We start from the raw sequence: 12,668 nt of genomic DNA, 5'->3' as shown, positions 1-12,668 counted from the left end.
ACAATAAATTTTACTTTGCGTCCGGATTCTAACTGGACAATGCTACAATGCTTTAGCAAACAGTATATTGTTTAATTAAGATATCAATTAAAGAGCAAAACAAACGTCAAAAATAATAACCCTTAAAACTACAGAAGGATTTGTGGAAATCTTAAATAAAACATCCGGGACGAACATGGGAAGCAGCAAATATTCATTCATATTTCGTCACAGACATCGATTTTATCTACACGTAATGGTTTCATGGGTATTATACGAGTATGCTAAGTTTTGAAAATTAACGCATTTAGGCGAATTCTTCGTCTTTTAGAGTGAGCGAAATTTGGACCCATTTTGAACGAAATTTGGAACCCGTGCACGAAATTTGGCACTTTCAAACAAATCAAAACCAATGCTGTAACTATTTTGTATAATGTAAAGTTGCCTAATTTATATTTTTCTTGCAAGCTACTGTGCCAGTACTTAATTAATATTATTGAAGCAAATAATCTGAAATACTTTATGGTACAATTTCAGTCGTTTATCAAACTTTGAGAATTCTTAAGTGCACGAAATATGGGCACCCCACGGTAGTCGAAATACGCGTATCTGTCGAAGGATAAGCAATTAGGGCGGAATTAAAAGGTACGAAACCGATTACACTCATTCGAACTTTTTACAGTTCACTTTACGAACGAATGATGTGATAATCCTACGGTATAAATCAATCGCATCAAAAATAATATCTATCCTTAATAAGTAATTTATTCAAGCAACAAGTTGGTGAACAGAGAAATGATAGCGATTAGAGTAAAACTAAAATCTGCGTTAGTGCTTACCGGAGTTAAGAATCGGTCTGGAGATATGATCTAGCTTCTACGCGATTACGGATTACGCTGATAAATAATGTTTCAATAATGAATAGTTCTTGGGGTTCTGCGCTCTAATCTTCGACTTGTTTCCCTATTGGCGCCTATTGAACCATTCCAAAACGCTAGACTGGTGAGGGAAACGAATTACTTGCAATTTCTAGAAAAATACCGAAATTGTACAACCGGTGGAAATCTACGCCCCCCATTTCCAGGACTCAGAAAGGGCACTCATTTGGGATCTCATTTTCAAGTGTCGAGCGTTAAAGACGATCTCAAGAAGATACAAACGACAGTAGGTAGAGCTAGATTTGGTCTTACAGATTTCCCACCAGCACGTTCCGAGTTCCGGAGGCGCCCGCTTTGTCGTCGGCCGTTTCCTTTTCGCTGTTGGCCGCCTGCGCCGTATCCTGGCCTCGAATTTTGATATTGTGCTCGTCCTTGAACTGGTTGATCTCCAGACCCTTTTTCGTGATCTGTTCCTTACCGTTTTCGATCAGCTTCTCCAGCTGTTCCTTGTTTTGCACCAGCTGAGGCAGGACGATTTCCACGGTTTGATCGCAGAGGACACCTCCGATCAGCCGGAAGCACTTTCGGCCGGGTTCCACGGTTTTTAGCGTGTCGATCACAGTTCTGGCGGAAACGTGAAGAGAGGAAAGGTTCGATAATTGATGTTAAAATGTATGATTATTTCTATAGTTGTTTGTAAATCAAAAAATATGGGTCTGGTACGTTTGGCATAAGGACATTTGGCATAAGGACATTTGGCATAAAGGACGTTTGGCATAAAGAATATGTGAACTATATTTTCCCTCTGTAGAAAAATTAAAAAACAACCTTCAATGGAAGGAAGGCAAGCTCGTTAGTGGTGCATTATTTTAGATCTCTTATTTTCGAAATAACCTTTTGCTTCCATGAATTTGATTTTTTTTCCGGAAGGGGAATGTTCCTTCTTTTGTATATAGGCTGTTCTTTATCGATACAAGCAATTTAGATTCCGGTAATGGTTCTTTCCAGCAAATCATCCTTGTCTGCTTATTATATTTAGAAAAATTATTGCATTATAATGCATTATCCTGCTTTGGAATACTTTTTCTTTTTTGACGTTAAGTATGTGGTTCATATTTTACAGAAATTATTTTATGCCAAACGGCCTTATGCCGTACGTTTGGCAGACCCAAAAAATATATAGTTGTTTGTAAATCAAAAAAAAAAATTGGACGGAACAAATCTGGCGCTTTAAGCGTGAGTTCTTCCTTCGGAAGAGAGCCGTAGTTGCTACTTCACTACCACACAGGCATCAGGATTGGTCAATGAGCTGGATGATTGGCGGTGAACGGACATTCACTCCGATAAGTTTCTAGAGTACAGTCGCGTGTGTGAAAATCGAAGAAGGGAAAAATGGACTCCGATCGCTCGGAAGCGAAAAGACACCCGGATTCCCACGGCGACTCTCGGAAGGAGATATTAAATCATTAAAACATTAAAACATTCGTATGACTTTGTACATGAACAAATGACTCATCAAACAGCCTAAATAGGACAGATCGGCGAAGTACTAGATTTGTAGTAATGAGCTGAATTTTAGTATGGTGAGAAGGTCAATTCTCCGTTTCTGCAATGAAATGGTGCAAACAGCGTGGGTATTATAATTCCTTGCCTAATTTGAAGCTGTTTGAGCAACACTTTGGGTAACAGTGTTGTTGTTTTCTCCATTTCTTGCAACATAAACAACATGGTTGTCCAAAGTTTTGCTCAAACAGCATCAATTTAGGCAAGGAATTATAATACCCACGCTGTTTGCACCATTTCATTGCAGAAACGGAGAATTGACCTTCTCACCATACTAAAATTCAGCTCATTACTACAATTCTAGTACTACACCGAACGTGCCCCATTAAGCGAGCGTACAATCATCACTGTCGTAATCCTCAAATTTTGAGGATTACGACAGTGATGATTGTACGCTCGCTTAATTTAGGCTGTTTGATGAGTCATTTGTTCATGTACAAAGTCATACGGATATCAGAGTGTTGTTTGGAAATGATTATTTTTGGCAGAGGGTTCATGCATTGGTGCGTGGATGCTAGGTGTTAAGTGATAGATTGTGTAAAAATTACTGTAAATATGATGTGGTCACTGTGATGGGGTCTCCAGTTAGCCTAGTGGTTAAGGCTATGGATCGCCAATCCGGAGACGGCGGGTTCGATTCCCGTTCTGATCGACTCCCTGGGCATAGTGCATCATTGTACTTGCCTCAAAATATACATATTCATGCAATGGCAGGCAAAGAAACCCCTTCAACTAATAACTGTGGAGAAGGGGGCACGCTCGGTGTAGTACTAGATTTGTAGTAATTAGCTGAATTTTTGTATGGTGAGAAGGCCAATTCTCCGTTTCTGCAATGAAATGGTACAAAAAGCGTGGGTATTATGATCCCTTTCCTAATTTGATGCTGTTTGAGCAAAACTTCGGATAACTATGTTGTTTATGTTGCAAGAAATGGAGAAAACAACAACACTGTTGCCCAAAGTTTTGCTCAAACAGCATCAAATTAGGCAAGGAATCATAATACCCACGCTTTTTGCATCATTTCATTGCAGAAATTGAGAATTGACCTTCTCACCATACTAAAATTCAGCTCATTACTACAAATCTAGTACTTCACCGATCTGTCCTAGTGCTCAAAGAACACTAAATTGAAGAGAGGCAAGCCAAATCCCAGTGGATACGTCGAGCCATAAAGAAGAAGAAGATGTGATCATTGTGTTGTGAAAATAGGAAGAAACTAAACGGCTTTTTCAATCGATTTCTATTATTATTAATATTTGTTCAAGGCACTTTACTACTCCTGTGGCGTTCGTGTCCGGCAAACGTATTCACTACTAATTTACATTTAGCTACCTATTGATTTGCATTGCATTATTTGGAATTGAATTTAAATTATAAACGTTCCCTTTGAGGAATTTTAAAGTTTTTGTTTCTCCTTATGCATCGAATACTAAGATTTCACCAAAAGATCCATTAATACCACAACTTGTTCGTTGTCCGGTTTAGTTTCTACAATCTATAGGACAGATCGATGAAGTACTAGATTTGTAGTAATGAGCTGAATTTTAGTATGGTGAGAAGGTCAATTCTCCATTTCTGCAATAAAATAGTGCAAAAAGCGTGGGTATTATGACTCCTGGCCTAATTTAATGCTGTTTGAGCAAAACTTTGGGCAACAGTGTTGTTATTTTCTCCATTTCTTGAAACATAAACAACATAGTTATCCAAAGTTTTGCTCAAACAGCATCAAATTAGGTAAGGAATCATAATACCCACGCTTTTTGCACCATTTCATTGCAGAAACGGAGAATTGACCTTCTCACCATACTAAAATTCAGCTCATTACTACAAATCTAGTACTACACCGAACGTGCCCCATTAAGATGTTTTGAACCGTAAGCTGAGCCCTCAATAGTTATACACAGGCGGAAGCTTCTTGCTGATTATATTCGAATGGGTTAGACGAGAGTGTCCTATTCAGACCCTTGTCAGAATCCGTTGTTTTGAGGCACATTTAAATACGCTCGCATTTACGATCCGTTTATTTAATAGACAATGACAATGAGTTTTGGCGACCGATACCGAAGAAGTCCGAAGAGAGAAGGCCGTTAAACATGAAGAATGGCTCCAGAGGGATCGGAAGTGCAAGTCGGCCATCGTGCATCGAATCGCTGAGAGTCATTTGGAGTACGTGAAGGATAAGGCCACCGCTAAGGACATGTGGGACACGCTACGGAAGGTGTTTCAACGGAAAGGTTTCGGCAGCCAGATTTTCTTGCGACGGAAGCTGTTGATGATGAAGATGAGTGAAGGCGTTGGAACACAAAACCATTTCCTGGATTTTGACAAGCTGCTACGTGATCTGAAGGCCAGCGGAGCGAAGATAGATGAGCAAGACGCAATTTGTTACCTCCTGTTGACGTTACCTTCTTCGTACGATGCGCTTATTACGGCATTGGACACTGTGGAACCGGATCGATTGACGCTGGAATTTGTGCGAACACGACTGCTGGATGAGGAAACGAGGCGAGCGAACAAGAATGTGGGTTAAGCATCCGGAAGCTCGGAATCGGCGTTTGTGAGCAAGTAATGGAATTTTAAGTGCTACAACTGCGGAAAGATAGGCCATAAACGATCGGAATGCAAGGAGAAACCAATGGACGAAAGAAAAAGCAATCAAGTAAGTAGACCAAACAATCGGCGACCCAAGTTCGAAACCAGAGGCAAGGCGAATATCGGTGTGGAAGCGGACATTGCGTTTTTGGCCACTTGTGATGAAGAAGCACTGGTTGTTGGAAGCTCTAAAGACGGAATGCAGATCGACTGGTACGTAGACTCCGGTGCGTCGAACCATATGCTGAACTCGGAAGCGTATTTTGAAGAGCTGCACAAACGACCGGAAACCGTTCGAATTGCTGTAGCCAAAAGTGGAGAATCGATGGAAACGAATCTGGCGGGAACCGTGAGAGCTGAAATGCTGGTTGACGGAAAGCGACTGAGAGCTGTTATGGATAATGTGCTGTATGTTCCCAAGCTGAGCTGCAATCTGTTTTCTGTAAGAAGAGTGGAGCAAGAAGGCATGAAATTTACATTCGTCAACGGAAAGGTCCTGATCGAGAGGAATGATCAAGTTGTTGCGACGGGCACGAGAGGAAGATCGTTGTACAAGCTGGACGTCCATCTGCGGAATCGTGAGCAGAATGCAATGGTGGCGAAAACTGATGACTTCGAACTCTGGCACAGGCGCTTTGGACACGTCGGTGAAGCAAATCTCCGTAAGCTGTGGATGCACAATATGGTGAAGACCAAGGTGAGTCAACTGAGTAGTACTGAAAACCGAATTTGCGAAGTTTGTATCGCGGGAAAGCAGACAAAGAGTCAGTTTACAGCCAGTCCTCGCGTGCATCAGACGTGTTTCTTTTGTCGTGATCACATTCGTTCGCAATTCTCGGAAAATGTGCGGTGTGCGAAAAAACACGATAGTGATTGACTTAAGCGTTCTCCCGGCTCGCCCCGAGATTGGGAAGATACAGACTTTTCTAGATAATGTGATAAAAGTGCAATATGAAGACGTTATCAGCATCCAGTTGCACCATGCACGCAACTGTGTGTATGTAGAAATGAAGTCTTACGAGATTGCTTTGCGCTACCAGTCAGAACATAACTGGAAGCGAACAATGGTTTGTGTGGATAAAGAATTCAGAATTCCTATTTACGTGGATTGTGAGGCGGTAACCGTCAGGGTACACGACCTCCCTCCGTCGGTAAGCCATTCTGCCGTCGGAGAATTCATGTTGAAGTTTGGAGAGGTTATCTCTATTAGAGACGAAACGTGGATGCACTATTTCCCCAGCATATCGAATGGCGTGAGGGTATTGCGAATGAATTTACTCCGCCACATTCCATCATACGTTACCATTGATAATGAAATTACAATGGTCTCGTACTTGAACCAGCCTAAGTCCTGTCGCCAATGCCACAAACCTATCCACCCCGGTAAGAAGTGCGTGGAATCAAACAGCGCAGCATTAGTAAACCACCCACAAGCAGTATCTACATCATCGACTCCACCATCCGACGGGCTTTTTACTGAGGCCGATTTCCCACCAATAAAGCAAGCACAAAAGGCATCATCTCTATCATCAAACCTACCTACAATTGAAGAAACAAAGCACCAAAACGACGACGAATGGACGGACATCGACGACAATGTTTCGACGAGTTCATCATCCGACTATATTGAAGCTACAAACAAGCGGCGGCGATCAAAGCGAGAGAAGGCTGAAACGAAAAAAGTTTGTAGTGAGCAGTGTTCCCCAAACCCAAGGGAACATGCTACTCGCGCCTCATCAAACCAAGTGTTTTCTTCGAAAAATAAGAGCGGTAACAGCTCGAAATAGTTTTTTATTTTCATATTATAGATTGTCGGCTCTGTAAAGCTGGTCCCGGCGGGTGAGCCATTAAATAAACGAACGCTGTTCATATCTCGGGACGTGATTTTTGATGAGAAACCAGCATTGGCCATACCGAAGCGTTGCGTGGAGACACATTGAAGATGACAGTTGTGTGGATAATTATGAAGAACGTACATCTGATCAAGAAGCGAGAGACGGACGATAGCCTACCCGTAGCTGTACCGCAATTTGCAGCTGTACCGGATCCAGTACCGGTGGAAGAAGAGGAACTCGAAAGAACGTTAGTGGAAGAACAGGCTGATGATGTTGCTGAGCCGGAAGCTCGACCAAGGCGTGCCGTTTCGATTCCCTCTTGGCATAAGGACTACCAAATGTCGATGCAAGCTGAAGAAGAAGTTGCTCTGAGCGCTGAAGCTTTCGTGGAAGACCTGCCGAGGAACGTTGATGATTTGAGCACTCGTGATGACAAACAGTTCTGGAAAGAGGCGATGGACGACGAGATGAAATCATTGAAGAAATCCGGAACATGGGAACTGGTTCCACGACCGACTGGTAAAAACATTGTGGACTGCAAATGGGTATTTCGGATTAAGCGTGATGAGAACGGAAACATCGATCGTTATCAGGCGCGTTTAGTAGCAAAAGGCTATTCGCAGCGGAAAGATTTTGACTACAGCGAGACGTTTGCCCCGGTAGCTCGGATTACAACTACACGGATTTTCCTGGCTGTTGCGACCCAAAAGGACTACCATATCCATCAAATGGATGTCGAAACCGCTTTCCTGAATGGCCATTTGAAGGAAGAAATTATTATGAAACAACCGGAGGGATATGATGCCGATCGGAACCTCGTATGTCGCTTGAAGAAATTGCTGTATGGGTTAAAGCAAGCACCGAGGAGCTGGAATGAAGCCTTCAATTCCCATGTGATGAAGCTAGGATTCCACCGTTCAAACTATGACAGCTGCTTGTATTTGAAGAAGACAGGAGATGACGTAATCTACCTGTTACTATATGTGGATGATATTCTACTAGTATATTAGAATAACTAGCCACAGAAGTCCATTGTCGCGACTGATCGTGTGACTAACACCTAGCTTGTTGTTGTTGTTGTTGTTGGGTTTTTCCGTTTATGGCTTGAGGTAACATCTAGTTTGCCGCGACCTTAGGGCCGATTCAAATATGACGTCCATCATTTTTCGGGAATTTTAGACCCCCCCTCCCCCCTCTGTCACGCTATTTTGTATACCTTATACATGGAGTGTCACACTTTCTCAGACCCCCCCTCCCCCCTAAACGATGGACGTCATATTTGAATGACCCCTTACAGCGTCACTAGCGGTACTAGAAGTGTCATTTAAATTTTGTTTACCAAAATAAAAGATCCTCTATTAGATAGACACCTATAAACAATCAATTATTACAAATTAAGTTATTAATATAATTAATTAGAAAAAGTGACTACAGCGCCATTGGAATTCTAGTGTATTTCTATTACTAGTATCAAGCAATCTCGGACTCATCCAACAAGTCAAGAAAAAGATGTTCAACCGCTTTGAAATGACAGATATGGGTGAAGTGAAGCAATTCCTTGGACTAAAGATAGAACGAGATATGGGCGCTGGAAAAATGAAAATCAGTCAACCCAAACATGTGAAGAATATGCTGACGAGATTCGGAATGGCTTCGTGTAATCCTGTTTCAACTCCACTTGAAGCAAACCTGAAATTGGACAGGAACGAAACAGAAGAAGTGACAAAATCTCCGTTCAAGGAACTGCTAGGTTGCCTCACATACCTGGCAATTTCGTCAAGACCAGATATTTGTGCCGCCGTCAATTTCTTCAGTCGTTTTCAAGCGAAACCATTAGACATTCATTGGAACCATTTGAAGAGAATCCTGAGATACCTCAAAGGAACTCAAGATTTTGGATTACTCTACCGAAAGGATAATTCTACGTCACCCCTGACAGGATACGCTGATGCTGATTGGGGAAGCAGTGAAGATGATCGGCGATCCATTTCTGGATATATCTTCCAAGTTCACGTTTCGACGGTGTCGTGGTCTACGAAGAAACAGAACTCTATTGCCCTGTCTTCGACAGAAGCTGAATATGTGTCCCTTAGTGAAGCAGCCTGCGAAGCTATATGGTTACGGAACTTGATGACGGAGTTTGACCTTGATGTGACAGAACCAACCGTTTTGTATGAAGACAACCAATCTTGTATTCGTGTGGCAGAAGCACATCGATATAAGGTACAACTTCATCCGTGAATGCGTTCAAAAGGAAGTACTCCGCCCAGTTTATGTTTTTACCAAGGACCAAGTTGCTGATATTTTCACCAAAGGTTTAACCAAGACCCCTTTCCAACATTTGCGTGAGAAGCTTGGATTCAGAGTGTCTGAAAGCTCATGTATACTTGAATGAGACAGTGTGCCATGCGCTGGTTGGAAATGCGTCTCAAGAAAATTTGTGTGATTTGAGATCATAGCATGCTCATGAAAAATTTTGTGTACATGCCTCAATGAGACTTCTCGTGAGACTCGTCTCATTGAGATGTCTGTTAGTCAAACCCAAAAATTGCATCGAAGTTGTTTTAGAGGCCTAGGTAAGATCATGTGAACCTGGTCCCACCCCAGATTTATGGCAGGAATATCGAAATCGATAATTATCCGGGGACTCAACCCACTTATCCACGGGCGGTCATGTTGGTGGTTCGGATATTGACATTTCTTGGAGGAAAATCAAAGCGATTCGGTTAACCTTCCTACGCTACCCGTTCGGTGGTTCCTACCGTTGCATCCCATGTCAAAATTGCAACAGCTCGCTTGTGCCCACCACCGCCATTACGCGGATTTGTGGGGAAACTGGGCACTGGGGATCAAATAAATATTGGTTTTGATAGTATCGATGAAAATGGCAATATCCCTGACCATAGCCCGCATCATATCTCAAGCTATGAAGATACACGTCAACGAGCGTGTGTGGGTCATTTAACCCTAACAATTTACAGCTCCTTACCTTAATAAACCTTATTTTTCAACACCGCGGGATGTTATGACTACTTTATTATTAGTCACAGAAGACAGCTCAAAACTATTCTCGTTTCTAGTCGCTCCTCTTTCCAAATCGATGATGGTATTAGTAGGTAGGGCGAAAAATAAGGAACCATTGTTGAAACTTCTACTACCACAAATTATACTGTCTATGATCGCATATCAGTCCCATATTTGCTGGTTTTCCTATTCATATGGGACAGTTATGCGATCATAGACAGTATAATCAATCCAAAGATAAACTTTGGTGCCATTTCCCGTAAATTCAAGCGACCCTTCATCCTTGACCGCTGGTCAAACAGAACACGCTCAGAAAATCACTAATTGTAAGCACACGAGCTGACCGAACATGTACCAACAGCACTCTTACGCATTCTCACAGAACAATATGGACATATGTACGGAGTTGGGAAGAAACTCCTGCCAGAATTATTCCTCTTACCAGCTTCCCCGTCGTAAAACAACCTGCGGCTGTATCATATCTGCCTCAGTATACTTATGACTTAAAGCTTCTGCGCACCCGAATAAAGTCAATCCAATCCCAGCTGGACATCATCTGGAAAATTTCATTTTAGTGACGGATTCGAGAGTAAATTAAACTGGTACGTTATCGGGTAATTACAAGCTGTACGTGGAGCTTGTCTCATTCTGTCTCATTGAGACTCGCAATGCCAATGTGATGCGCAGTAACATCGCGAGTCTCAAGCTCAAGGAATTTTCATGTGCTCACAGCCAACTTTTCTCAATCTCGTATTGAGATTTGTGCGTACAGATACTCTGCTTGGATTATTCGATTGAGGGGGGATGTTGAAGCAATCGACGAATCGTAGTATACCATGATTATTATGAAGTGACAGCTTAAATAAATTTTTTGCAATTTACAATCATAATTCGCAAGTTTACTCAATAGGAATGTGTGGCGTAACGGCCTACTTTTCCTGGTGTGTAGAAGTGTTGCATAATGAAGCACATTATGCAACAGAACAGGGTTGCATAATGATGTATATTATGCAACACTTTTCAATACCCAAATATAATTCGTGAAAAGGAGCAGTTATTGACCTGCACACGTCTTTCGTCGATTCTCACGCCGCCTCTATGTCTATTGCACAGTTCAAATCTAAATTGTATGCAATCGAAGGATTTTTATCGATGAAAAGAATTCGTAACAGCAACTGAAGCTACTCTTGATTACGCGACGAGACTGCGAAAACTTTTGACAATTCTGCTGTGCCTGCTGTGCCACAGCCTTGGCCACAGCCTACCTGATCATAATAAAGCGCAGGTGGATGCTCACAGGTGGTTTCCCTTGAAACATGTTTGTGCTACATACTAGACAATATCATTCTCAGTGAATATTTTTGTCATTGCAAAAAAATTTGTATGCAACTCGTTGCAAAACTCGATTTTTACAACACTCGTCATATTTATCCAACTCGGCAAGCCTCGTTAGATAAATGTATGACTCGTGCTGTAAAAATCTCCATTTTGCAACTTGTTGCATAAATAACTATTGTTCATTCGTTACTGAACCTCCAACTACAAAGGACGTGTTTCATTTCAACTCCAAGTTTATCATTATGGCCCTTCGATGCCCTTGGAGGTGTCGGGATATCGAGTTTTTGCTTGTTGCGCATTTGTTTGGCCAGTGCGTCTGGTCGTTCATTTGCGTTGATACCACAGTGACCTGGGATCCAGTAAAAGGTGATGTTCTGTTCCGTTGAGATGTTCTCTACTGCCTCCATCCATGGATAGGATATCTCGACCAACCTTCATGGATGGCATCTAGACAACTAGCGGAATCAGTCCTGATTCTCTCTGCAGTTATTTAGATACGGCAGTCAGAAGGCTACGGATTCTACATAGGCATTTCCTCCCACAAATTGATAAGTTCGAGCACCAGCCTTCTTTAAGCAATTTGTTTTGAAGTGAGTACCCAGGAGTATATTATCTGAGCTTCCGCCACTAAATAGTTATAGCCATCGAGTAAAAATCCCAAAAATGGAATCAAAACACTTTGAACTTGAAAGTGCATTTGAGGTTATGCTTCGAAAAAGTATTCCAATTCGCCAGGAAACGGGAAGCAGGAAGACGATCACTCAACCAAATCCGGAATTTTCCACCCCAACTTACTTGTGTTCCTTGAGGTCCATTTCCAGCGTGTTGAGATTGTTGATCAAATTCCTCTGTTGATTTCGCAGCTGCTGAAACTCGGCATAGATTTCCTCCTGTGATTTTTTGTCCTTTGGTTTTCCTCCGCTGGTACTGCTGCTGGTTGTCATCTGTTGCGTGGTGGCGGCCATCGTTTCGGAAGGTTCTACAACGGTTTCGAATCACAGCTAACTGGGCAGGTCGGAAGTGGGTCTGGCACGCACTTTGCGGGTGGATAATCCGAGAAAGAAAACGGAAAATTTTCGACTCCAACCAACCGGGAGGGAATGAAATCACAAGTGCACCCTCTTTTGTGGTGTTTTCGGTGTGCGGTGTACGGATGAGAAAAAATGAGGAAACGTCAAACTGTTGCTCACTTTTTGACGTTTCGTTTTTGTTTGTGGTTCGTTTTGCTCAAATCGAGGGGAGCAACTTTGTCATTTCTGCATTTGAATCTAGTACTTCCCACGATTTCTCTCTGGAGTTTCTCTCATTTTCCCGAACCACGCATCGTTTTTCCAGCCGCGAGAGCAGACGACGATGAGGCACAGCTCCTCGGGCCAAACGGAAAACGAAACTCCAACAACAACAACAACAAGACGACGATGAAGCATCTGGTCACCTACACGCTAACCCTCAGTTACCC

General features: G+C 42.3%; 2 protein-coding genes across 3 annotated transcripts in view; both read right to left on the bottom strand.

Annotated features, from left to right (window-relative positions):
- Positions 1 to 12,668, bottom strand: part of LOC134288220 (uncharacterized) — an 837,108-nt gene that overhangs the window by 434,521 nt on the left and 389,919 nt on the right. The gene's annotated exons all lie outside the window — the stretch shown is intronic.
- On the bottom strand, positions 727 to 12,371 carry LOC109412496 (probable prefoldin subunit 2). Its single transcript, XM_019686114.3, has 2 exons — positions 12,005 to 12,371; positions 727 to 1,481 (listed from the first exon to the last, which is right to left on the bottom strand). Exons 1-2 carry the CDS (start codon positions 12,172 to 12,174, stop codon positions 1,166 to 1,168), a joined length of 486 nt encoding a protein of 161 aa, XP_019541659.3. The 5' UTR covers positions 12,175 to 12,371; the 3' UTR covers positions 727 to 1,165.

This window comes from Aedes albopictus, chromosome 2, assembly GCF_035046485.1.
Source record: "Aedes albopictus strain Foshan chromosome 2, AalbF5, whole genome shotgun sequence".
NCBI lineage: Eukaryota > Metazoa > Arthropoda > Insecta > Diptera > Culicidae > Aedes > Aedes albopictus.
This window is presented reverse-complemented; position numbering and strand designations above follow the sequence as displayed.

Coding starts and splice junctions, on each gene's coding strand:
- LOC109412496 (XM_019686114.3), bottom strand. CDS start 12,174: ATGGCCGCCACCACGCAACAGATGACAACCAGCAGCAGTACCAGCGGA. Junction 1,482..12,004: donor ATGGACCTCAAGGAACACAA/GTAAGTTGGGGT, acceptor CGTTTCCGCCAG/AACTGTGATCGACACGCTAA.